This window comes from Mustela lutreola, chromosome 5, assembly GCF_030435805.1.
Source record: "Mustela lutreola isolate mMusLut2 chromosome 5, mMusLut2.pri, whole genome shotgun sequence".
In the NCBI taxonomy this organism is placed as follows: domain Eukaryota; kingdom Metazoa; phylum Chordata; class Mammalia; order Carnivora; family Mustelidae; genus Mustela; species Mustela lutreola.
Genome location: NC_081294.1, coordinates 40,611,609 through 40,638,391, shown reverse-complemented (window position 1 = coordinate 40,638,391; position 26,783 = coordinate 40,611,609). Strand labels below are relative to the sequence as shown.

Below are 26,783 nucleotides of genomic sequence, written 5' to 3'. Positions count from 1 at the left end.
GGTGACACTGGAGAAGTTTGTGTACGGTACCTGGTAAATACCAATCAGTCACTAGAAGTCAGCAATAATTCATTATAATTCAAAACAAAGCATTAATGTAATTCATGAGAAGCCATGGCCAAGTGGATTGTCAACATATGATGCCAAATAACTGGCATGTGTTTATTTGTTCTACTGAATGGGCTTGAGATTGGCCTGAGGGAAGTGAGCCGTGGTCGTGCTCTGAAACTCTGTAGAAATTTCATAAGAATAACTGCCAGATGCTGGAATCTGGGTTACTGATGATAGGACCCACTTGCAATTGAGATGGATTTAAAGGCACTTAACATATGAGTGCAGCTGTGTGGTGCTGCAGACAAATAATAAACACTTGTCAAGTAGTAAATTTCACGGTGATGCTCAGTGTCAACAGGCTGTTTGATCGTCTAATTGATTAACTTTCCCAAATGTCACCAAAAGGAATCAAGAAACAAATACAGTTACTCTGTCTCTCAGACTCTGAAAACTTTATGAATCTCAGCACTTTGATATTACTGAATTCAGAACCCTCCCTGGTGGAGGAAACTTAGCTTGCAACTTGGATTCAGTTCTGGGGACTTCCCTCTTGATGTCCCCTCCATGCACGGCCCCACCTCACCATGCTCTCAGAAGCATGCGGTAGAAAGGAAGTCAACGGCAGTGGGTGGGAACACTCTTGGGGGCATTTGAAGGACGCCTGTTGAATTCTCATGCTTTCTTGCCTTCCTCCCTAGGTACACAGTTCTGCACAGTGGACACCACCAGGAACTTGAGAAACTGCCCATACACAATGACCCAGAATCCTTGGAATCATGCTTCTGATTGAGAACATGGCTCATGATTAAGCCATTCATTCCCATTCGTGTCTGCATGAACAGGACACCCTGGCATCTCTCCTGACCCTCATCACCACCCGTGAGGCACGAGGCAGTGGGGCCAAGGGCCCAGGGAAAGTACATGGAGCGCAGTGTGGGAGAGGACCCAAGGCCAGAATATGGAGGATCTTGGAGTTGAGGAGGGACTTCAGGCATCCCCAGATCCAGCCTCCCATCCAGTGCAGGAGTAGCATCTTCCATAGCATCCCTGGAAGTCTGGTCAGTCTCTGCTTGCACACCTCCAGGGGTAGAGCTCACTACCTCCTACTGCAGTTCCTTCTATTGTAGGGAATTTTTAATTGTAAGAAAGTTTTTCCCTTTCTTGGGACACAATCCCGTCTCTGCTCCATCTTGCATTGGGGCCAATGCAGTTAGCTCCCTATCCCCTTTGAGAGCCTCTAGATATTGGGAGACGCTGATCTGCCATCTACGCACCCTTTTAAGTCTTTTCTCCATTCTGACCACTTCCTGGACATACTTTGGTGGGTGTATTTATCAAGGCTTTTGTAATGAAATCAAGTTGATGCCAACGCCAAGATGTCTGTCCAGAAGCACTACAGAGCTGACAAGTGAAACTTCAGTATTTTCTGGTTGATAGATGTGAACATTTGTCTTTTTTCTTGGGGATAGTTCTGGAAACTGCTCAGGTTTTGATTTTGGATCCATTATCCAAAGGCATCTTTACTGTTCGTCTAATTTCTCTGTGTGCTTAAAGATGACATTTTTCTCATCGGCATACCGGGTCTGAGGTCATGTGGAATGAAGCTTGATCCACTTTCCTTCCATGACATGGGAAAAGGAACGGCACCTTTACCGAAAACACTGCTGAAGGATGGTCTTTGGCGAGGAAATTAAGTTGCTCCAATGAGACACATTTCAGGGGTTTTCTGGGCCCTGTGCCAAGGCAGTGCTTGGTCTCGGGGCAGGCATTTTGCTCACTGGGGCAAAGACATAATCACAGACCACTACTTTCTGGGGAAAATTCACTGGCCCCCTGCCTGTGAAGCTGCTGGGGTTCCATTTTTCCACATCTTTTTAAGCATCTCACTTCCTCCAAGCTCCTTAGGAGATGCTGCCTTGATCTCAAAGTTACCGGCAAATCATTTCGTCTTGGGGCGAATTATCTCCCCAGGTTGAAACTCTTGAGGGCATATTTTTTCTGGTAGCCTTTCTTTTGACTGCTGATAAAAATGCTATTGCGAAGATGGATTGCTGGTCCTTAGGGACCCAGCCCAGCAAAAAGGCAATGTGGGTGCTGGGTGGTGGGGGAGGTTACGAAATATAGATGGGCCCAAAGTTTCTAGCCTCACCAGTTCTCCTTGCCCTTGTGTTGGATCTGTTGACCCCATTTTCCTTCCTAAGTCATCCCAGAAGCCACAACTGCCTCCTTATCACCTGTTTTATCTGTGGAAGGAGAACCCACTGGCTCTCCCCCTTCTCTCTGTCCTCAGAAATAATGGGAAGGATGATCAGACACTCCACTTTTTGTACTGCAAGTCCCAAATCCCAGGAATGCTCTCAGTTCCAGGCAAAGGAGGCCGGCCGGTCACCCCACATAGGGACCCTCCCAGAGAAGATTAACAGGCCGCCTCATAGCTGCATTTTCTCTCTATACTTTTTCATGGAAAAGGCAGAGCTGAGTGAATTCAGGTGTCCAGTTCTTCCCAGGCTGTGTAAATGAGGTCTCTGATCTCAAAGCACAAAGAACTTCTTAGGGAACAACTAAGAGATCATAAGAACCAGATCATCGTGAGGAGGAATAGGTTTAGTGCTTTGTGGCAACTGGTAAGCTTTTCTCTCTTAAGTCGACAGTACCTGCTACTGCCTACGTAGACGCACACACATGAGCATACATCCAGTAGGATTGGTTCCCTACGAAATGCTTCTTTTCCCAGGAGCTTGGCAAGCTTATCTACCAGTGTAAACCATGATTTCTCGGAGGTAAGTCTACCATATCAATGGTAACTTGGATTCAACAGGGACCCACAGAGGACAGTGCGCGTGGAAAAATGAGAACTTCCCATATCCTCAAGCCATCACCTTCTGGACTCTCGGGACATGTTTCTGTGGGTCAGCACCTGATTGGTGTCTGCAGAGGTCATGAGCACCCTGGACCCATGAAACAGCAGCGACTGAGGAAACGGAAGCCCTTGCCATCATCAAGAAGATGGTCTCTTTTGTGGAGAAGGTCTCTTCTTCGCTGTGGCTTTGGACCGAGGCTGGGATGACGTGGCGATGCACCCAATAGCCACGTTGGAAGTTTATAGGACAGGAGCAGAGGGGCTTTGTCTGGACAGCTGCCAGCCGGGCATTTCTGAGAGGTCTGGCTTCCCAGAGTCCCAGTAAGAGAGCACGCGTATGGAAGACTGAGAAGGAGGAGACGTAGAGTTTGTCCAAGGAAGGAGGAGACTCATTCTGCTATCTTCTCGGAGAAGACCACCCTCTTCCAGGAAGCCCCAGGTGTCAAGAAGAGATGCTTCCAGGGAGGGGGGCGTACGCCTCGGGCCACACCTGCCACACCAGCCTGGACAATCACAGGGGTGACAGTTGCTGCCACCAGACAACCCCACACGTGGGATCGAGGAGCTACAGCTGTGCTTCTTCTTAACTTGACTCTCCAGCTCACAGACCTGGGCAGGTAGAAGCCCTGAACTCCCCATCCAGCTCCTGGTCTGCAGCTGGAAAGCAAAAGAAATGCTCCAAACCATCTTCTTCAACTGACTCCCAAGTATGTGCTTGTGGACGAACCCGTTCTTCCTGGATTTCACCTTCTCATCTCACCCCCATTTCCACTTCACACTGCTCGCTTGCTCTGTCCTGGAGCGAGCTGCTGTCCACCTGGGAGATGGGGGGCGGGAGTGGGCTGTGGGTGGGCGAGGGAGGGGATCCAGGGAGGGACTGCGCGTGGCTGTAACAAACCTGCCTTCAATATTGTCTTCAAGGAAGAACGAAGTAATGTTTTCTTGGTGCTGTGCTGTCTGCCCGTTTTTCTCCTTGGTGTTGCATTTCTTTCCGGGGAGAAAGCAGTGTTGCTTTTGACTTTCTGTTACTCTGCTGTGCTCTGGTCAACGTCCTTCCTTGTAACAGCTGGTCTTGTGGGTGGAAAAGATTAATACACTTAACTTTTCTAGCTGTAATCTGCAATCTCTTCTTCATTCAGTCTAGAAAAAAGGCTGAGTGTATGGCTTAAATTTTAACAAATCAGGGATGCTCTTGAAGGCCTGGGTTTGGGTTGGCGTTCGGCTCTAGACTTGAACCAGCTCGTGCCTTGCTTGTCTCACCCACAAAACAAAGAAACTCTCTGAGCTGGTAGGACTGTTGGGAGTGTTCCAACAGACATCCAAGGGCCCCCGTTAGGATTATTCCCAAAAGTGTGTCCTGCCTAATATTGCGATTTACTTAATATTTTTCATAGAAGTCAATTCAAGTTTTCACTTAGATAAACATTTTAGAGGGAAACATTATATTGATCCCAGAATAGAAAATCAGCATTACTTGCCATAAATAGAAAGCAGCCACAGAGGTAAATAAATGAAAACAAAACAAGGTTTTTAAGTTCTAACTTGAGCCCAGTGCTCATGTGTTTAAAAGGGAATTGAGTGCTGGACGACTTGGTGGGAAGGGGGGTGCCATGCCCCACCCGACAAGGGGCTCCTGAAGCTGGGAAGGGCTGTGAGGATTTTGGAGGGGAACTTCCAAACTTTCTGCATGAATGCGGTTAATCACTAGTGGAATTAGATACCTTTTGAAACCAGAGAGAGAGGGAAGACGAAACTGGTGATATTTTTAATTGCTATTATATTTGATTCAGATGGCCTCTCCTTTCCCTTCCTCCTTTTTTTTTTTTTTTAAGTTCACCCCCGAACATATCTAAGTTAATAATAATAATAATTGTAATAATAATGTAGCAATAATAAGAGAAGCTAACATTTAATGACCTCCTTTCTGGTAGGCACTGTGGTAAATGCTTTACGTAGATTATCTTAATCCTCATAAAATCCTTACAAAGTAAGTACCCAAATCTCTCCCACTTAGCCGCAGAGCGGACCTCAGCTGAGAGGTCTAGCCCAGGCCCCAGGGCGGGAAGGGTGTGTTTGGAGTGTGGCCGCAGGGGGTGTGATGGCCAAGCCCGCAGTCCTAATCGAGGGCACACGGGGCTGAGCTCACTCCGCTCTCTCGTGGAGGGCACGGTGCTGGGAGAGAGCGTGAGCAAGCAGGGGTGGCCCTGCCCTCCTGTTGCCTAGGAAGTGCCCTTCTGCTTCAGCCTGGGGCCCAGACAGGAATCCGGGACGCGCCTGTTCCAGTGTGCAGCCCTGCCCCACACTTGCTCTAGTGTCCTCTTTGGCTCTCTTTCACCCCCGTGAGCCTCTCTTTGGGTCTTTAAACAAGGGAGGAATGCAGTAGATGATTAATGGGGAGGAAAGGCCCTCCTGCACGGATCCTTCCTACTCTCTCCAGTATTCAGCTGGCAGGCTACTGAGTAGCCAGCAGCACACCCTGAGGATGGACTGTGTGAGCCCGAGCGAGCGCTGTCTTGTATCCCAGAGCCTACCTGGGGTGCACAGGTGAGGAGTGGCTCTAGCGGAGGGTAACTTCACTTTGCCACACTTTGTTCGTGGTTGGAACCTGGAACACTATCTGGCTAGGCTCTTCTGTCCCAGGAGCTCACCACTGCGGGCACTTTGTAGTTTGTTTTCCTGATGAGGTCCCTGGGCCTCTCACAGTAGCCTGCAGGGAGGGATTACTGACAGCTTATTCTAGAAAAGGAAGCCCACATTGTCAGGGAAGTTGATTTGCCCAAGGACACAGGAGTCAGGACCGAAACACTGCAGGTCACTCCATTCTACCAGAGTGCTTTCCTCCTCTTCTTTAAATTTTTTTCCAAATATACAAATTATCTATTTTTAGACGACATAAATGATGGGTTATATAATGGGTTAGGTTACACAGATAATGTATTAACACAGTCTGTCCCCACGATACAAAGTTCTAACTATGGGTAGAGCAAAACACCCCTTGACTCCAGCTTAATCCCACTCCCCTCCAGGGAAGTATGTGCTCTTCTACCAATACTGCATCCTAGCTCCATATGTCTAAATGGATGGATAAAAATATATGGTCTCATTTTGTTCTTATATATAAGTAACGCTCTAGAGTATCACCTGCAACCTGCCTTTTTCAACTACACCATCAATGCCATTTTGGATCAACACGTGGGACTCTTCGTCGTTTGAGGCCACACAGCAGATGCTGTCTGCCGTGCGGAGTTGTTTCTCCTCTGGTCTGGCTGTATACCGGGTCCGAGCGGGGCACGTGGGGCCCACATCGGAAAATCAGCAGCCTCCATTTTTCTGGGACTGTGCTAACCAGGTGAAGGGCGGCCAAAGTAGGTTAGCGTTTATGGGGCAGGTGCCCTGTGGAGAAGGCCCATCCTACCTGGGTCTCTGCTGGCTTCCCAGCCCCCCTTCAAGGGACTGAGACCCTCTTCTCCAGGGGCACAGGCCCTGCAGGCTGACTGACAGCATCCTGCTTCTGCTGGTTCCCTGATGCGTGCCTTTGACAAGGTATTTAGCTTGCTCAACCCTGATTTCCCCAGTGGTAAAGCAGGGACGGAATGATCAGTCACACTAATAAAGGGTTAGTATGAGGATGTACGCAAAGTACTTGGTAAAACTTTTTTTTTTTTTTAAGATTTTATTTATTTGACACAGAGAGAAATCACAAGTAGGCAGAGAGGCAGGCAGAGAGAGAGGGGAGAAAGCAGGTTCCCTGCAGAGCAGAGAGCCCGACGTGGGGCTCGATCCCAGGACTCTGGGATCATGACCTGAGCCGAAGGCAGAGGCTTTAACCCACTGAGCCACCCAGGTGCCCTCTTGGTAAAACTTTTTTAAAAAAATATCTATTTGAGAGAATGCACACATTGGGTTTGGGGGATGGGGAGGCAGAGACTCTAAGTAGACTCTCCCCACTGAGTGTGGAGCCCAACACAGGGGCTTGATCTCACGATCCTAAGATCACCACCTGAGCTGAAATCGAGTCGGCCACTCAACACTTGAATCACCCAGGCTCCCATGGAAACACTTTTAAAAATGCTCTCATGGTATCATTACTTCCTCTTAATGGCCTCACCAGCTCTCTCTGCTTCCAACCATCCTGGAACAGGGTGAAGGAACAGGAGGTGATGGAAAGAGTAATAGAAGCCCCTTTCCTAATGAAGGGAATTACAGCAGAGGCACTGTTTTGTCCCTTTGTGGCCCATCTTCCATTTTTGGAGGCTCACCCGCCCTGTGGGGTGGGCCCATTATTCCTTGTTACCGGTTCACAGCTGAGGAAACGGAGCCCCCAGAATAGAGGCTACAGCCATCCCCAGGTCACCCGGCAGTCACTGAGGAGTTAGGATCTGAATCCAGGTCTTGAGTCTCACAGTGCAGTCTCTGTAGGAGATGTGGGCCTGCTGCGCCCTCCAGAGGTCATTCCGGTCACAGCTGGCGGCATCCTAAGAGACGAGTATCTCCCTGACATTAATTCAGTCATCCGTCTGCAACAGTTCTTACGTGACAGACGCTGCACTGCAGATTGGTGACATGCCATTGCATGGCTGGATGGGATAACTCTGTTCTCGGTGGCAGGTGTGGGCAAGCACACGGCAGCCTGGGAGCCAAGTCCTCCAGCCTGCAGGCACAGTCTCTACTTCTTAAAGTGGTTGGGAAACAAAAGATATTTTGTGACATGTGGAAATTATGTGCAATTTAAATTTGTGTCCATAAATAAAGTTGGATCGTAACACGGCCACGTCCGTTTGTTGAAGTACCTCTGTGGCTGCACTCCCACTCCCAGCCGCCGAGGGACGGCCACTGGGGAGCTGGAAGTAACATGCTCTCTGGCCCCCGACAGCAAGTGGGCCGACCCCTGCTGTGCGGCAATGGCTGTGCAGCCGTTCATTCTGCACACACTGACCAAATGCCTCCTACAGGAGTCTTCTTCCAAGTTCACGGTTTTGTTTCTCAGATGTTCTGGTCTGGACACCTTCGCAATGATTTTAGAGCTCCCTGCTGTCCCTGTTCTTACAGTGGGTTAGATGAGCAGGAGAGAAACCAACAAGTTAGAAGGCAGCGGCCTCTAGCGGCCCATCTGAGCATTGTTCAGATGATTTGGTTATTATGGTTACATTGAAAAAACAGGGTTAGACTCAGTCTAAGTTGGGCAGGTTTGTATTATTTCAAAATATCTAGAATGTTTTAGAATTTGTTTCCTGCCTTTTCTAAACTGGAGAATACAACACACTCTTAGTTAAAAGGGAGATTGGCCGAGTTAAAAATAAGGTAATAAAAAGATGACTGAACGTGGTACTGGACAATTCTTCCCAATGTGATGGAAATAATTGTCTTGAGAAAGAGAGAACTTTGATGAAAAGACACTGATGATCATTCACACTATTTTAGTGTCAGGAAAACTTGCTGGCGCCCTTGCATGCCTAGGGACGGGATACTGAGGCAGCCCAGCGGGAATCAGACAGACACTTCAATTCTTGCCTATCTAGCCTTGACCAGTTCTTGACCATAACTGAGAAAATTTTCCCTCTCTGGGCCTCAATCCCCCGTAAGTGAAAAGGTTAGACTAGGCAGTCTTTAAGGGCCATTACACCTTGTAGAGACCATCTGTACATATTCCAGTTGGAAAGGGTTGACAAAATTTTTCCACAGATTTTTCAGTTTAAGCAATTTGTGAGGTCACTCAGCCAGCAAGCGGCAAAGCTATCCCTCAAACATAGGTGTTGCTCTAAAAGCTTTTATTTGCTCTTGACTCCTGGTCCTATAATGAGGCATAGATCAGGGTGAAGTTCTCTTCTGAGAAAGGAGAAAGGCCATCTCCTAGTGACCAGGTATTTTGGGAAATTCTGCCCCTCCCAGTGTTCAGTCACGTAAGAGCTCTACTTACTACTTTGTGGCCACAGGATTTTAGAGAAAAAAGAGACGAGAGACAAGATTACACTGGAATCTTACTTAGACACAACTCTACACGTTCCATTTCTGTGCAGTTATTTGCTATTCTTCTTTAAAAACAGGGATTCAGGTCCAAGGCAAGAGAAACGTTTTTAATAAACTTTTATTTTTATATTCAAGATAAAGCATATACACAACTGAATGTGGAAATAAATAATTAGAAATGCTTTGGAAACTTCTATTTTCCCTCTCAAACTCAATTTTTTTTAAACTCATAAATCTTTTTATTTGATTTTAAGAAAAACGGCAACTATAATACCAAGAAAAAAAATGAATCACCATTTTGTACACAAACATAAAGCTGCCTCCTATAGGGTTTCGTTGGTTTTAATAATAACACAGAAAAAAGCACACAAGACAAAAAGACTCTTCAACAGATTTACTCAAACAGCTTTGCTCGAGAAGAAAAAGGCACAGATTTAAGGGGATGACAATGATTATTAAGAATATAGTAAATGAGGGCTCAGCCAAAAAGTGACAACTTTATGAACTAAGTCAGGAAAAATGAACAAAATGAACTCTTTCCAATTATCTGCCTTCATTAAAATGAATTCTTAAATTAAATTGTATAAACATATGATATAAAGGTGGTACTCAGGAATTGTCTTTGTATATTTCCTCTATGTACAAATCTTTGTATACAACTTCAATGTTCCTTATACATTTCCTATATACCAAAATGTGCCAGGGCCTCCAAACCGCATGCCCTGAATCCCTGTGGGACTTGCCAGCTGCTGGGCGACCCCTTCCGGCTTGTGCCAGAACACGTGGGAAGTAGGAGGGGTCAGTCAAATGTAGTCATCTTCCACGGGCTCCCCGTTGACATCGCAGTAGTGGATGAAAATGGCCACTACTCTCTGAAATACACCCTTCTTCATCTGACGCATCTCGGAGATTTCTTCTCCTATTGTTTCCATACAGATGTCTGCAGACAGCTGCCCTTTCCTTCGAGGAGCATAGATGGTGCCTTGGAAATTAGAAAGTAAAGGAGAAACATGTAGGATTATGAGAATCATCTGGAGGTCACTGGTGAAACTGTTACATGAGAATAGCTGTAATGTGATGCCACCGAACTAGGTGTGGCTCCTGGACTGGGCCCCACGTTACACGTGCCATGCCACGGCTCACGTCTGGGGCCTCGGAGAGCACGCATGATTAAAGGCCCAACGTGACCATGCACCAGACAGCTAAGTCACAGATACACGTATGTGTATTCTTCCAAACTGGTTTCTTCATAAAGTATGTTTTTAAGACTTCCTACAAATGGATGTTCAAGTGTGCTAACACTCAAGTTTTTCCCCAAATAGCTACACCTGAATTGTAAGTTCCTCTATGATACCCAATGAGAAGCGGTTCATAAGGAGAATAATCATTCATGTAAGTGGAACAATTTCAAAATACAGTTGACAAACTCTTAGTCAAGAGTAAGAAAATTATAAGCATCTAGGTAACGAAAACATCTAGGTAGAAAAATCTGTCTCCAGGACTCCTACCCACTGACCTTTATATATCCATAGTAAGTCAACTGACTGTACAAACTGAGAGCTGCTACTGGCAGAGGGAGAACCAAACAGCAAGAAAAGGCAAATAAAAACATTTACATGAGCAGCTGCGCTCTTTCCACAGTTTGGCTACTGTGGCCACTGCTGCTAAACAGCTGGGGTGCAGATGCCCCTTTGGATCACTATGCTTGCATCCTTTGGGTAAATACCTACTAGAGCAATTACTGGTTGTAGGGTTGCTCTGTATTTTTTTTTTTTTTTTGACATGATGTACATATATGCAACGGAGTATTACTCAATGATAAAAAAAAATGAAATAACTACCATTTGCAACGTTGGGGTGGAACTAGAGGGTATTATGCTAAGTGAAGTAAATCAATCAAAGACAATTTTATGATTTCACTCATGTGGAATTTCAGAAACAAAACAGGATCACAGGGGAAGGGAGGGAAAATAAAGTAAGATGAAATCAGACAGGAAGACAGACCATAAGAGACTCTTAAATCCAGGAAACAAACTTTGAGGGTTGCTGGGTAGGGAGATGGTGGGGGAATGGATAACTGGGTGACGGGCAGTAAGGAGGGCACGTGATGTAACGAGCACTGGGTGTTGTATGAAACTGATGGATCCCTGAGCTCTACCTCTGCACCTATAATACACTATATGTTAACTGAATTAAAATAACATTTTTAAAAAATTTAAAATATTTAAAATACCCCCATTTACATGAGAAGCAATATAAAGGCTACATACACTGCTTTTAACTCAAACAAAACATTAAGTATCTAACACAGTAGGATATATTCAAACTAGAGAATAAAAATCAGGTCATAATTACTTTCTTCATCATCTTCAAAATCGTATCTGGCGAAGCTGTTGGGTTCTGCGGCCCGTAATGATCTCAACCAAGGGAAGTCAGAGATCATGGAATATGGAGCTCCATCCACAACCCCTAAAAGAAGAAGACACATTAACAATGCTGCTGGTGTGGAAGTAAGAACAGGGCCAAACACTGTAATACTGTGTAAGCAGAATGTACAATGTGCTTTCTTTTATCTCAGCTGCTTCAGATTATTTTGGGGATGGTGAAGACTCACAGAGGGACATTAGTACGCATCTAGTCCCTGCTACTGGCAGATACTCAGAACACCCATTCCTACCCTCCCTACGGCCTGTCTCTCCATCTAGTCAGTCAGCAGCTATGAAGGTGACCAACCAATGGTCAATGCTCACCTTCTAAAGTGTAGATTTCTCTACCCCAGGGGTACTTGGGGTATTTCTTTAAGTCATCTTCACTTCGTGTGGCTTCAGGGAAGAATTCATACTTAATGAGTTCTCTGGAGGCAACAAGAAAAATTAAATAAAAATTACAAAACTGGAAACAGTGCTAGGGTGTGGGGAAGAAAGGACCTGTCAAAGTTGTATTGGGCCTAAAGTCTAAGGAACATCTCAAAGAAAGTATTAAGTAGCTAACAGAAGTAGACAACTAGAGGATACATATCGAGTCAGGTCAAAATTACTCTCCTCACTATCTTCAAAATCCTACTGGGAAAAGAAAGCAAGCCACTCCAATCAAATGTCTTGTGTATATAAGGTGCTAAATAAAACATTTATATAACATCCATAAAGAAGTCCAACTTTCTGAAGATGTAAAACAATGTTTAAAGATCTTTAATTTCATCTCTTTGCCATGCACTGGGGCTAAAGGAATGAAGTCAGTGCACATGTATGGTTTGTTCCTGCAATTTCTAAGTTTAGAAATGAAGTTACAAATATATATGCATGCTTTTTAGTTTTAAGTACTCATTTCCCTCCATTTTTTACATCCTGTATGTCCTATGGTTCAGTTCCTGAAAAGCTCAGACAAAATCATTTCAAACAAAGAACAATTAGGATTCCTTTCTGGGACCCCTTGCCACAGGAAATGACCAAGAAACCCTTCCGGGGCCACAGATTACTTACTGATTGATGTTTGCTATCGTATCCATCCAGCTGCGGATGCGCACCTTGTTCCGGACGTTGGGAGGGTTACTGAACTCATGGATAATACAGATATGGTAGGGGTAGGGGCCGCTAAATAGCTTCTGCTCCAGGGTCAGTGTGTCTACCTGCGGAAGACATCACAGGACTTTTGACCAAGGAAGAGAACGTCCTGCAAATCTCTTTTTAGAGTATGAGTCATCTTTCTTTAAACCTGTTTTAAAATCTTTGGTGGATTTGAAAATCAACGATTCACATTCAGTCCTGAACCAGCTTGCCATGCTGGGAGTGGGGCTTAGTAAAATTCTTCTCAGCAAACTTGCTGATTTCCATGTCCCTGTTATATACACACCCACTAAAGCAGGGAATCCTGATGCAGGTAACTGACCCCGAGGATCCACTTCTGATTACGTCCTCCACAGCTCTAAGTACTGGCTGCATTACAGAGCTGCGAGTGTGTGGGTTCTATATACCCTATTCAGACCGGCCTACTGCCAGGCCTAAGAACAGATTCCCTTGTGCCCTTGTAGCCTTTGTTCACTTGCCTTCCTCTCAAGGAGCCCTCTTCCCCATCACTATTTAGGCAATCCCACCTTACCATCTTAATGGCAAATATGTCTACCTCCTACTGGAAAAGCAAACTTTTCAAGAGAGGGAGGATGCACTATGTGTTCTTCAACCCCAGAAAATGATAGACAACAAATGGTATGTTTGCTGGAATGAATCTTCTGGGGCCAAGCTTAAACACTGACTGCAACGATTACTTACTATTTCCTTTAAACTTTATTCTAGCACCATGCACAGAGTCGTACATACGATGTTTGCTCCTCCCCGCTGCCTGGTTTTATTGAGAAGTAATCGACACACATCACTGTGTAAGTTTAAGGCATACAGCAAGATACTCAGATTTACATACATTGTGAAATGAGGACCATAACAGGTTCAGCCAATATTCATCTTCTTATGTAGATATGATAAAAAGTCACTTCACATATATTCATTTAATTATCATCGGTGTAGGTTTTTATTCTAATTTTACAGATGAAGGAATAAGACAAAGAAGCCAAGTAATCTGCTCTCAGTCAGTGAACAAGAACTTGAATCAGGCTGTCTGAAACCTGTGCTCTTATAAGCACAGGCAACTTTTATTAAGTATAAAAACTTAAATAACAACTGCCCTCATCATATAGCTTGCTAAAAACCCACAAAAATCAAGCAGAGAAGTATTAAGGACGAAGACTGGCCAGGTAGTCTAGCTTGGCTAAAAGAACTATGTAGAATCCAAAGACTTATTATCACAGGTTGAGAAAATAAATAAATTCTGAGTCGAAAAGGTAGAAGACTAAAAAAAATCACTGCAACAAGCTCAGAAAAGACAGAGCGAGCTTGCTACCTGCTGCATCGGGCGTAGGTATATGATGCGGTTTCTGTCGGGCGGCATCCGGAGGATCTGATCTAGCACTTGATCCATGTTCAGCTTCTTGCATTGTGCATAGTCAAATCGATTCACAATGGGGGCATTTTCTACTTTTAAATGTTTCAGTACCCTGCACCTGGTAGCTACAAAAAGAAAACAATGGTAAGCGCTACAGATACTTTACACAAACTCATACAGCAGTGTATAGCCCATCTGGAATCATTCTGGGACGACAGGGACAATCTGTATTAGCAACAAATACTGCAGAGGGGGACATCTCTAACCTAGGTCAAGCACTGTCATCAAGTACAATTAACAGCGATCAAAATGATTTGAAATGTCATAGGGTGCTGGCTGGCTCAATCAGTCTCAATCGTCTGACTCTTGGTTTCAGCTCTGGTTGTGATCTTGGGGTTGTGAGACTGAGCCCCACATCAGGCTCTCCACCCAGTATGGAGTCCGCTTGGAGTCTCTCTCCCCCTCCCTCCGGCCCATGTGCTCATGCTCACGTGCACACTCTCTCTCAAAGTAAAATTGTTAAAAAAAATAATAATAATAATAATAATTCTGTCCTATTTAAAAGAAGGTGGTCACCATCATGTTGAAGGAATGTCAAGGTACTTTTTCCTAGTTAAGATTGTACTGGTAAAGAGTCCATGTTCAAGAGTCCATGTTCCAGAGGGTAATTTTCCTAAACATAACTGTTTATAAAATACTTATCAAAAGGAATGAATGATGGTAACTATTAAATTATACAATCTTATGGGTAATGTTCAAATAAACCTAGAATAATTTACAAATACTATCACATATTCACCCACAGAAAATGAGCAGAGTTGATTTTAATTCCTATCCTAAGCATAAAAGCAAAACCTTTAAAAACCCAAAACATTTGGATACTTTGGTCTGAAGCTATATAGTCCAATGTGGTCATCTTCTTTTTAAATTGCTGTTAAAACTAAAGTGTATTAAAATTAACAATTTAGCTCTTCAGGCATTAGCCACAGTTCAAGTGTTCAACAGTCACATGTGGCCAGTGGTTACCGTATCAAGCAGTGTAGATACAGAACATACCCATCACTGCAGAGAGTTCTATTAAAAATGCTGGCCAGAAACACGATTAAATATGCTCCCTATTTAACATGTAAGTGTCACGTTACAGAGAAAACTGGTGCTATGTAATAAATGAATTTAACATTTATTAACATTTATTTAACATTTATTAACAGCAAGCTAACTTCAGAAAAATATCCCCTTCCTTTTTTCTTAACCCCCAAATTCATTCTGATTCAATTTTTACTATAGATTTCAACCTGGTCCAACTCAAGAGAGAATCAGATGGAAGCTAACAATAAAACCATACGGCCAACACGCTTGATCTCTTCAACATTTCATAAAGACTTTTTCTATAACATGTTGACACAATGTCATCACCTGCTGAGCAACTGAGCCCTGTAACTAACTTGATGTTGGAGGGCTAAGCAAGTCTCTGTCTTTCTGACTCATTTTCTCCTTCTGGAGAAAGGAGGAAGGAGAAGCAGGGCAAGTGATAGGAAAGGAGGAAAAGAGAGAGGACCAAATGGTGATATGAAGCCAATGGCTCTGCACTATAAAACAGGAAAATGCTGAGGTCAGTTTGGGCCTCAGTTAGTCATTTCGCTAACCATTAACTCAGTCAGCAAATATCCAGGGACAGAGATTCTTCCCTAGGATCCCTGGTCTCATGATAAGCTGAGCTAAATAATTTGGTTTAAGGGCAAACAAAAGGCAGGACCTGAGGCCATGCGATCCATCACTAGGTTTAGAGAAGATATGGGGAGAATGAATCCTCGGAGTCAAGTGCAGAGGTGAAAAATAGATTCTCCAAGAGATGAAGAAAGAAAAGAATAGGAAGTCAAAGCAGCCCAAAGGCTGCGAGGCAGATTCTCAGATCTCAGAGGGGAGAGTGCTAACAGTACTGCCTTAAGCCAGGCTGGGCTCTTCTGCTGTTACAACTTCTGGGCTTCTGAAGGGCCCCCTGATTCTGGTCTAGGAGCAAAGTCCAAGAGGAGATGGTCATTTAGTAGATATTTTAAAACTTCGTTGACTGGAATGGAGTAAAGTATTACCTCTTAAGGGTGAACATAGGGTCTAGAGATTTCTAGAATTTAGGAGAGAGGTAGCATTTAAATCATTTTATCTCTTCTTTCTGGAATTCTCTTAGTGTATGACAAACTGTTTGCTAAGGATTTCTTTGCTTTGCTTACTAGTAGTAACAGACAAATGCAAAGAAAAGAAAGAAAAGAAAGCCCCTAATACTCCAGTACAAATATAATACAAACTAATATTAGGTATGCTTTGAGTTAGCGGACAGACCCTCCACTATATAGGTGTACATATATACATAGACACGCACATGCACTTTCTGTATTTAATCTTCAAAAATATGTGTTTATAGGGTAGACCTAATTATGTATAATTTAAAATTGAAAAAAAAAATGAACACAGACAATATATAACTTGTCCAAGGCAAAAAAACATGTCATATCTTCATAATTCTACATGGATAGGTATAAAAAACATAATTTTGAGTGAAAATGGAGAAATGGACATATCATACATGCGAAATTTTAAAAGCTCACATAAAAAATACCCTACCCTTTTATTTGTTCATAGGTAAATACATTTATAAGTAGAGATGCACCATTAAAGGCATGAGTAGAGGAGGTGAAGGCTGATAAGATGAGCAACGTGGGACAATGGGACCAAAAGGAAAAGCCTGAACTAAGGATAACGTGCCACAAACTGAAATTGATTGATGTCAATCAGACCTACAGCCATTAAGTATGTAAGGCACAGTCCCCACTTCCGGGAAAAACAGAAACACAAAACATAAACAATGTCATATAGCACGGCCAACGGTCGAGAGAGGATTCAAACTGAGATCTACTTGACTCCAAAGCCCACCATGTTGTGAATCTACTCCATCAGATCAAGTAGCAATTATCATTTGGAGGAAAGCAAAGGAGAGGCTGTTTTAAGAGATGAAGTCTGCACATGCTCCCTCACAAACACTGTGGAGGAACTGCTTGAGAACTACAGAACAAGGACAGAATTAGAAATAGTCCAAGGTAATGATTCCTTTGAAAAAAAAATAAAGAAATGTTACTGTAGTATTTACGAGTCTTTAATTCTTTAAGCTCATCTGTGATGCTTTTGGATGACACAGGCCTAGATCCATACCATGGATGAACATCATCTTGGGACAGTCCTTTAACACGAGATCTGTGATTCCACAGTTGGTCATAGTGACTCCAACAAGATTTTTGGATTTTAATACAAGGACCTACAAGGAGAAAAATGTTAAAAGATATGTCTTTCTGCAGATTTTTGTTTTAAAGTGTAAAGGTTTTCACTGGCACAAGTTAAGAAGTAGCTATTACCAATTTCTTCTTTTAGGGCAGAAAATTAAAAAGATGGAAACTTTAATGATTATTCAGGAATGTGGCTGAACTGAAAGTTAAGTGGGTTTTTTTTCCCTTCACCTGCACATGGTCATCCTCAATGACAGGGTCACTGGTACTGGTGGACTTATCTGCTGTCCGCTTTCGCTTCATGGCATGACGTGGCTTTGTTTTGGCAACTTCTAGAAAAAGGCAAGAGGAAAATCCAATTTTTAGCTATTAGCTTTCTTTCCATCAAGAGAACACATTCAACTGCGTATTGCATATAACTCTATTGAGGCAACTCTCAAATCTATGACTTGGTTCCCAGTAGGGTATCACCAGATTACATCCCAACAGAACACATGACCGCTATTTCCAACTAACTATTCCAAAACAAAATCGCCCTCCATTATCTCAAGCCAGGTGACATCATATAGGATTATCCCTTCTCATACTTTGGCCGTATCAACAATCTAATTGGGTATTAACTTTAACTCCTTGTTATACCCATCCTAAATCCCAGTAGTATTGAGGATGGGTATAACAACTCAAAATACTGATGGATTAAACTCACCACTTTCCTGCTGAACTTTAAATTACTAACTACTGCTTAGTAGTTAGGCCTGATATCTATTCTCAATTTTATTCCAAACCATGTCCTAGTCATTTGCCACCACCAGAGCATATGAAGCCAAAATCATTCTAGCTCTTTCTGCCTCAACCTTTCCTGACCTCACTTTTTGAAATTCTACTCATTCCTGAAAAGTCCAGCTCAAATACCACTTACTCTAACAAATCACGTGGGCCCCACAAAACTTCTAAGTGGTTCTGTATTCCCTGCATACTTGTTTTGTTTCTCCACTTAAACTAAAAGCTCCCTGAAGGCAAGAACATTGCCTTATTTCATCTTTGTGTCAATGTCAGCCACTAGCAGTGATCTAAAATGAACATCTACTGAACAAACGGCACTCGGCATTCACTGAATGAATGAAGGAGTGCAATGCAGGTGCAGAAATGGAGTAACAATAGTAACAAATATTTACTGAGCGCTTACTGTGCATCAGGCACTTTACTAAGGGTTTTACTTGCAATAACAGAATCTCTGAGAGAGATTATTCTCCCCGTTTTACGTATGAGGAAACAGAGACAAGGGGCGGTGGAGCAGCCTGCCACGGTCTTAGTGGTGGACCCAGGAGGCAACACCAGACAATGAAAAACCTGCAGTCTTTTAACTAGCCAGATCCTGGCTAGTAAAGCCCTAACTCATTTACTAGTGCTGTTCTAAAACCTGGCAGTTTAATTGTAAGAACAAATATTGTGTTGATTTTATTTAAAGGCAAGGTCTAAATTTATCTCTGAAATTTTAACAAGCACATACACATTCTAAGACATGACACTAAAAAAATCACTGTCCTCATTTTTGACAAGCGTTCTGTAGGAGAGAGCATTTATTGAACGCAGTAAGGTTGATATTCACGAATTAAATCTCACCCCGCTGCCTTTGGATACCACTACTAGATTACAAACATCCTACTTGGTAAGTAACTTCAAACAAAGTTTAGAAAGAAAGATAAGGAAACAAGGTGCCAATACTGCAAATTTTCAAAAGGCTTTGGTTAGATGGGATCTAATCCAAGTGCCATCCGCCCAACCCCAGAACCTTTCATCTACCATTTGAAACCTCTGTGAAATCTTACAATGCAAACCAACTGAAAGGAGCTACCCTGGTTGAAAGCTAAAAGAGAGCCTAGGATTTCTACCCATGGAATGTCCTCTAAAGACCCTGAACCCGAACAAAACCCTGGGGTTCCAGAAAAAGAAGAGAACTATTGATCTAGCCAGCCCACTGAAGGCCTTCTTTCACAGTATTCCTGAAGGAACTTCATGCAAAATCTAATTATCTTTATTGACAAGGAATCTGCTAAAGGTACCACATTTCAGATGACAGATAAAATTCATAACACCTCTTAAAGCCAATTAATAGGACCTGGTTTGTCTCCCAGTACCCGAAAAATGAAAACAAACAAACACAGATCTGCTTCCATTCCTCTATGGCAGTGTTGAAACTAGAATCTTCTGTAGCATTCTCTTTTTATGATCTGATTCTCAAACTTTTCACCTTCCAGGAATGCTCTCCCTTAATTGACCAGAGCATGGGGTTCAAAGTTAAATTTCCTGCTCTCCAGAGTACCCACATTGGCAGTTCATATTTTCTAAGAAAAGTTGTAAAACAAGAGTCACACTTTACATGTAGATGAGCATTAAAAACAAAGGCTTCCAATGTAAAAGAAAAAAAGAATTCATGTTTTTTTCCCTCATGCCTCCCTCCTTGGGGACAATTCTCATGATTTCATACATCAACCAGCGTCAACATACCTCATACGTTGGTTCCTACTACTTATTAAGTTCACAATTATTCACTGAGCCCCATACCATGTAACACATTGTGCTAGAAGCTGGGAATAAAATGCCAAACAAGCAGACATTGTCCCTGCCCTCATGGAGCTCAGTCTATTAGAAAGACAGACAGTAAAACACAGAATTACAACACAGTATAGTTAACATTGGTGTAGAAGACACTACAGAAACACAGAAAACAAACAAATTCAGTTTTGGGGTGTCAGAGAAAGCGGTTAGTATTTATGAGACCCATACCAAATTAATCTTAAATGTTATTTTTTGATAATCCAATTGTTATTTTGTGATATTTTATACAGTATACAATGAGGATACAAACAACTTAAAGGTATTTATTCCCCAAATAAAAATTCACAAGATAGCTATGTTAGCTTCTAACAGGGTTTTAACACAACATAAGGCCATAAATCGAAAACCAAAATAAAAACTCAAACATTTTCTTTGAAAAAGTGATTTTTCAAAAAATCCATAATAATCAAATTTTGTTCCTTTATTACAGTGGATTTTTCTCCTTAAAACTCTGAAGAGCAGAATGGCCAAGAGATATCAAAAACATGCTAGATCAAAAATAGTAAGTTGAAAGCTACTCAAATAACTTGTTCTTTCCAAAAGAGATCCAGAGAATACTAAAATCAGCACTTTGATTCTCTCTAGCAAAGTTGTTACTGAAAGAAAATGGACATTTGCATTGTTGAAAAAATATGAGGTGGCAATTTACCTACTGTATGGTTAAACACGCATTAGAAGTCTTCTCAAATTGAAAAAAATCATGACTGATATAATTTACCTAGGAAAGTAAAAGTGAGGGGTTTTCCCCCCCTAATTTCTAAGAATTCTTTAAGCTAAGAAAAGTTCTAGACCTGAAACAAGTCAGAAGGAAATGGCAGAGGACAGTGGAGCATAAGACAACAAAAAAGTCAAAGCCCCTAGGGTTAATATTAAGTATTTATATTAAAAACAAAAACAAAAAACCCCACCACAAAACAGTAACAACAAAAGACAAAATGAGACAAAAGACAAAATGAGAAACAACAGAGTCCTTAAAAAGGAAGACTCCACACTGTAAAAATAACAATTATCTTTTCAGTAGATCAATGTAATGAATTCCAAAAAAATCCCAAGATTTGCTTTTGGAGCATGACAAATTATTGTAAAAACTATAACAATAAATAAGAAATGCGTAACTAGCCCAGGAAATTCTGAAAAAGAAAAAAGAAAGAGGACATGACACAAAAATATTTCAAAATAATGAATGAGAATGGATGCCGATAAACAGCACTGAAACAACTCTGACAATTTGGAATAAAAAAATTTAGTTCCTTCCCACAGATTAAAATAAAGAGCTAATAAGCAAATGGATAAAAGAATGAGAAAATATGAACAATGATCTGAACCATGCATAAGGAAGATCTTCCACTGCAGAAAATAAAGAAATCATAAAGGTAAACAAGTAGATCTGACTTGACAAACATGAAAAGCCACGCCTGTGCTCGTCACAGGAGTTCCTGTGTAACGGGCACAGAGTTCCCGCTTGGGAGGATGAAAACGTTCCGATGGATGGTGGTAATGGTTGCAGGACAGCGTGAACGTACTTAACGCCAATGAAACATACACTTCAAAATGGCTAACATGGTGAATTGTACGCTATGTATAAGAAAAAAAAGTACGATAGAACATTTAAATTTTAAGGGAAATGTATTTTTCATCATATGGCAGAACTAGTGTTTGTAAAGCATAATGAAATGTGTGAACAAAACTCATATTCTATTCTGAGTTTAAGGTACTATGATTAGTACATAATTAAGGTCTTATATTTATCTTACAAAAGCTTATTTTTGTTAGTTTAGCTCCACATGATATGACTGGCCCTATTTAGCATATAAAAAAAGAACTAACTCTACATTCTGGAGCTAATTTTAAGATCTTCAAATTAAGGGAGACCTGGAGAAAATTAAAATATATTATTCATTGATAGCTATTTATGACTTAATAAAGGCAGGAGAGATTACTTAAAAATTAGGTCAGAAATACAAACAGAACTATGAGAAATGTGCTTACCCCATCCAATCCATTGCCTTGGCATATACATTATAAATGTTATCAATGAAATTATATACATATATATGTTTTGAATATATCTTCACCAAAAATAATTCTCAGCCAAACTACCTACTTACCTGCTTACCTCCTGGCAAACCTAACTGGAAGCAAAACTAGATTTCAGAAAGAATTACTAAATAGTGCAGAGGTAGACACAGGGGTACACCCATATGCTATGTTTCCCAGCCCCAGCAACTTCAGGTCCTTACCTTTTGGCTAAGGTTTAAAGCTTCACTAAGAATCGTAACTTCCCTAAATATGGGCTGGGAGCAGAGTTGCACTGGGGACTTAGACATCAGAATCAGTATGGTATTTAGGGTCAATATACAGAGTTATATTTTTCCCAGAAGCTTAACTGAGTTTTCCTGGGCTGGAGGTTTTACAAGATGTTTCACATGCCTTCCCCCCACCCGCACCACTGCTGAAAATTAGTTTAAACCCTGTATGATCACAGAACCCCAACACAAAATTCCATTTGCCAAACTGGCTTTATGGAAGCAAGCTTATGGAACGAGCTCATGCCCCTGGCAAGGCCTGCCCTGCAGTTGCTAATCCTGGCAGCATTGTCATACCTGACTCAGATACCAGCGGTACATGGGAGAGTCTGCTCCTGGCCCTTGTTAGGGGCCTCCGAGGGTAGTCTTCATGAGACTGCACGTCACAGCTCTCAGGCTGGGAGCTCCCCCTCCTGTCCTCACCTGTAGCCCCAGAGCCACTCCCATTAGTCCTCTCATCATGTGCTGGGCCTGAAGACCCCCCTTGTGGCAGAGTCCTAAAGGAAAAGGCGGATCTCGTACCATCCGGGCCATTCACAACACAGGCTCGGCTGGTTGAAGGACGTTCCTCATCAGAACACCTGCTAGTTCTCCTTTGGGATTCCTGGGGCCTGTGACAGCAGCATCTGGGGCAGACAGAACTCTCTGCATCACCCTCCTCCATGGCCTCAGAGTCCTCTGACCCACCGGGGGAGCAGACACACTGCCTGGACACATCCGCTTCTGAAGGGCTAGGCTCGGAAGAGCCGCCGCTGTTCACCGTCCTTACAAAGTCGGGGCTCTGAGAAGCAGTGCTGTGTGAGCTGGAGGTTCCCGCTGTGCTGGCGGTGGCGCTGCTGCAGCTGGGGTAAACATCCTTGTTTTTTTTCTTTTCGGGAATATCCCTAGCTGCTTTCATATCGGCTTTGATCTGCTCACTGGTGACCTGACAGCCTTTCTCACAGCTGCTTTCCTCGAGGGGAAACTGCTTCGATTGGCCCATCTGATGGGAGTTGTACCTCTTTCGAAGTGGAGTCTTGCCTTTTCCACTTACTGCTTACAGAAAAAGAAGAATGGCCCGAGGAAAAGAAAAGATTTCAGTACAAATTCTGGACAAAAGGCAAGAGTAAATTTGGAACAGGAAACAATGTACACTAATTTTCCTCAAGTACAATGGTGACCACATCATTCGGCTGCTCACAAATTCTCTATGGTCTCTAGTGCCCACCTGGTTTATTCTCCGCTCAGCCTCCGCGGCCCACCAGGATCTCGTTCCAAGCTGACTGTCTGTTCTCCGCCCCTCTATGTGCGGACTACACTCTAGCCCAAACTTTTCTTTGAACATACCCCTGCCGTGCTACCTCCAGGCCTTTGTTCTCACCCATTCTTCAGCCTTGAGCCTCTGTTCAATCTCCCCTGTGCCCCCACCCCGATGCCCCTGGAGGCTATGCCCTGCATATTACCATCTACACTGCTGGCCTGACTCTTCCATCAGGATAAAGGTTCCCTAGGAGAGAGGGATCATGATGTATTCATCTCTGCATCCCTCACCGCACCTACCAGTACCTGGGGCACAGTAAGGCTCAATGAATATACAAAGGAATACTTAAATAAGATTTTCTCTGGCTGACAGATCTAGGCTCTAAATTCAGAAACTGTACATCCTAGGAAACAGGTTAGTCAGCTGGTTACATTTCTTTCCCTCAATTTTAATTTCCATAAAAGCTCCTTTCGACCCCAGTGTGAAAATACCAGAATTTTTTGAAAGGAATAAAATAAGAATGGAGTACTCAGTCATTGGTTAGTAAATGATTCCAAGTCTAAAGAACTAAGCTTTCCACACCCAAAAGTGGTTATATATTTCAGGGCCAGTGTTAAATGTACACCGAACGCTGAAACATATTAAGAAGTGGGGTACCCAAGGGAAATTAGTGGATAAATTTTAAAAACCTCATCCTTTGCTCAGGGTGATATGCCCGTAGTTCTGAGAAACAGAAGGGAAGGAAAGACAAGGAAGAAGAATGAATCGAAGGTTAAGAGAATTATAGATTCTTGGTGAGACAAATGGGAGAGGCTGCTGACTAGATGTAAGGGGAGGCAGGGATCCTAAGACAAACTGCAGGACTCCCTCAAGCACCAAACTAGCCACCAACACTGACTAAGCGCAACTGGACAGAGTATTAGCTGGTGGAGTGGTTGTTTTCTCACTGCTTTGGACACCTCAGGAGCCATCCCCCACGTAAAGCCCAGGCCTCTCACTAATCCCTGATACCCTGATGCCACAAGGTCCTAAAGCCTTCACTGTGGAAGTCACAGTCCTCACATCTTCCCTTCCCTGAACCCTGTTTCCACGATTCCACAATATTTTGTTGTGCTATACTTGTCCTCAAGAGCGCCACCCAAACTGCCCTCTCCCTTGGGATACTGTCCTTCTCACCTCCTGTCACATTCCAAAAGGAATGCTAACTGCACCACAGGCTGTGGTAGGGACGGACACATTATATAAAGGTCAAGTGTGTCTGTCAGTTCTCATGATGGCTCCCACTAACCAGTCCCAGCAAGACATTCCTTCTCACCTGACAGTTCCCTGGACTGCACTGACTCTCCAGATTTTTCTTCACGTTCAGAGTAACGCCGAGCACCATTCTTAGGAATCCAGACTTCTTGGAGTTCTAGACTATCTTCCTCATCATCACTCTCTGAATCATGAACAGTAATTGGGGTTGGTTTTACTACACGCTGAAGACCACTGGGTCCTAAAATAAAAAGCACAGGCCTAACAGTTACTTCTTGCCAAGAAAGGCTCTCACTTTAAGTCTTGTTTACAGGGATCTGGGCTCACAGGGATGCTTTGGCTCTATGTAGCCTCTCTTAGCACTCATGTTGATGGAATATACACGTTTCTAAAGGTAGATCAAAATAGAAGACCGTAGATCATCCCCCTTGAGGACATTCACTATTTGAAAAGGTCACATAAATCCTAAAAATAACCAAGTAAGTCATAATAATCATTTAAGAAGTCACCTACTTTCCCAATTTTGCAAGTATATGAATAAAGACAAAGCAAGGGAAGATGAACCTTAGACACCTATAGACTGGCAAACTCTACATTCTTTAATTGAATATAGGCTTTCTCATTAGAAGTAGCGAGATATAGTCTTGAAAGGCTAGATGCATGTTACAGTTTGGTTAGGTACTTATATGTATATAAAAAGTGTCTTCTCTGCTTGGCAGTACAGCTTGTAAACGTTTAGTCTTATGACCCAAATCTGACAAATGACTGAAGTTCACTCCACCGATAAAGTGTAAGCTCCAAGGAACCTTGCCTGTCTTGTTCCTGTCACATTGTACAATGCCTGGCACAGAGTAACACTCAATAAATATTTGCTGAATAAGTGACTGCATCTGTAAGACACTTAAAACAAGGATAGTTAAAGATATTTTCAATTCAAAGACAAATCAGCATTCCAACAGACCAGGAGTAAGAAAACTTGGGTTCTAATCTCAGTGCTGTCCCTTTAAGGCTGGCTGAGTGGTCTGAAGCAAATTATTCAAACTCATTCTGAAAGACTATTAGTTTCCCCATATGTAAAACATAGGGTTGTTCTGGGTAATCTTTAAGGACCTTATGACTCCATGGAGCCTGTGTAACACACCCAGGGGCAAAGAGAGACAAGATCTTGTTCTGTTAACTAAACCAGGTCGACCTCTCCACTCCTGCTCCTCCCCACCAAAATGAAGGAAGAGGACAAGCAAACTATTCAGTCAGGTCATTTATTTTCTCTATCAATAATCTGAGTGCTTTCTTTCTACACACACTTACACACAAAAACACGCATGTGAGAGCACCAATACAGAAAGAGAAGTTGCTGCCACAGTTATAAAAAATCACAAACCTTAACAAAATATATATTATGTGTGTGTAGCAAGGAGAATATCAGTATAATATGGTGTCAATGATAAATAGCACATAACACATCACCAACCATAATGTTTAAAAATAATCACGTAGTGCTTCACTTTCTTCATTCGAGTCAGGCCCAAGCTTTGATAACCACAAATGTGAAAGTCACATGATTACCTGCTTGTTCCTCGTCAACATCCACAGGGATAACCGCCTGACTTTGAGCTACTGTCTCCTGTCCACTCGCGGCCACCACCTCTCCGTCTTCTGGCACCACGTCTTCCATTTCATTCAATGCTTCAACAAAAATAAACACAGTCAAAGTGAAACCAAAAGAAGTCTAAAAAAAAAACCCCAGCAGCAGGCAAATCTGTGGCAGCCCCGAGAAACGAACAGCCCCGTGATTATTGGGTCCGCACTGGAAGAACAGCCTACGGCAGGGCTTCATCACACAGATGAGAACAAGCAATGCCCAGCCATTCTATGGGAGAGGAAATCATGACGGGAAGGCAGCACTTGGTGGAGCCAGTCCATCACCGTAAGAGGAAAGCAGGGAGAGCGGCACACAGCGGAGAGAAGAAAAGCACCGCATTCACTCCTGAAGATGTCACCAGGAATGGCTCTAGGAGGCAACTGTGCCTCCCTGTAAGCGATCTGCCAGACAGTAGTGAAGGCCAGCTACTGGAAGACCTCATGATCATTTTACAAGCAATTAGTCTTGTAAGTATCTGCCAGCTACGTCAAGATGCACTGGGCAGACAAGCTCAAACTGTACACTTCCTCTCCTACTCTCTGAAGGTTCTGGTATCATTTTCAGCTAACCCAGGCCAAGGATTATGAACAAATACACTAGCGCATTGTTAACATTTTACTATCACTCAAATGTT

General features: G+C 42.8%; 2 protein-coding genes across 10 annotated transcripts in view; one reads left to right on the top strand and one right to left on the bottom strand.

Annotated features, from left to right (window-relative positions):
• The window catches only part of HTR4 (5-hydroxytryptamine receptor 4), a 183,224-nt gene extending 175,275 nt beyond the window's left edge, over positions 1-7,949 (top strand). For both annotated transcript variants that reach the window (XM_059173986.1, XM_059173984.1), the window contains one exon: positions 753-7,949. In XM_059173986.1, coding sequence (XP_059029969.1) covers positions 753-840 — 88 coding nt within the window. In that variant the 3' untranslated portion in view covers positions 841-7,949. The remainder of the gene's footprint in view (positions 1-752) is intronic.
• Positions 7,950-8,981: 1,032 nt separating this feature from the next.
• The window catches only part of FBXO38 (F-box protein 38), a 54,558-nt gene continuing 36,756 nt past the window's right edge, over positions 8,982-26,783 (bottom strand). For 5 of the 8 annotated variants that reach the window (XM_059173973.1, XM_059173974.1, XM_059173978.1 and 2 more), the window contains 10 exons: positions 26,074-26,193; positions 24,569-24,748; positions 22,311-23,045; positions 17,320-17,420; positions 17,018-17,120; positions 13,772-13,938; positions 12,361-12,506; positions 11,632-11,735; positions 11,237-11,350; positions 8,982-9,863 (listed from right to left, as the gene is read on the bottom strand). In XM_059173973.1, coding sequence (XP_059029956.1) covers positions 9,685-9,863; positions 11,237-11,350; positions 11,632-11,735; positions 12,361-12,506; positions 13,772-13,938; positions 17,018-17,120; positions 17,320-17,420; positions 22,311-23,045; positions 24,569-24,748; positions 26,074-26,193 — 1,949 coding nt within the window. In that variant the 3' untranslated portion in view covers positions 8,982-9,684. The remainder of the gene's footprint in view (positions 9,864-11,236; positions 11,351-11,631; positions 11,736-12,360; positions 12,507-13,771; positions 13,939-17,017; positions 17,121-17,319; positions 17,421-22,310; positions 23,046-24,568; positions 24,749-26,073; positions 26,194-26,783) is intronic. The other 3 variants (XM_059173977.1, XM_059173980.1, XM_059173981.1) reach the window with 3 other exon arrangements.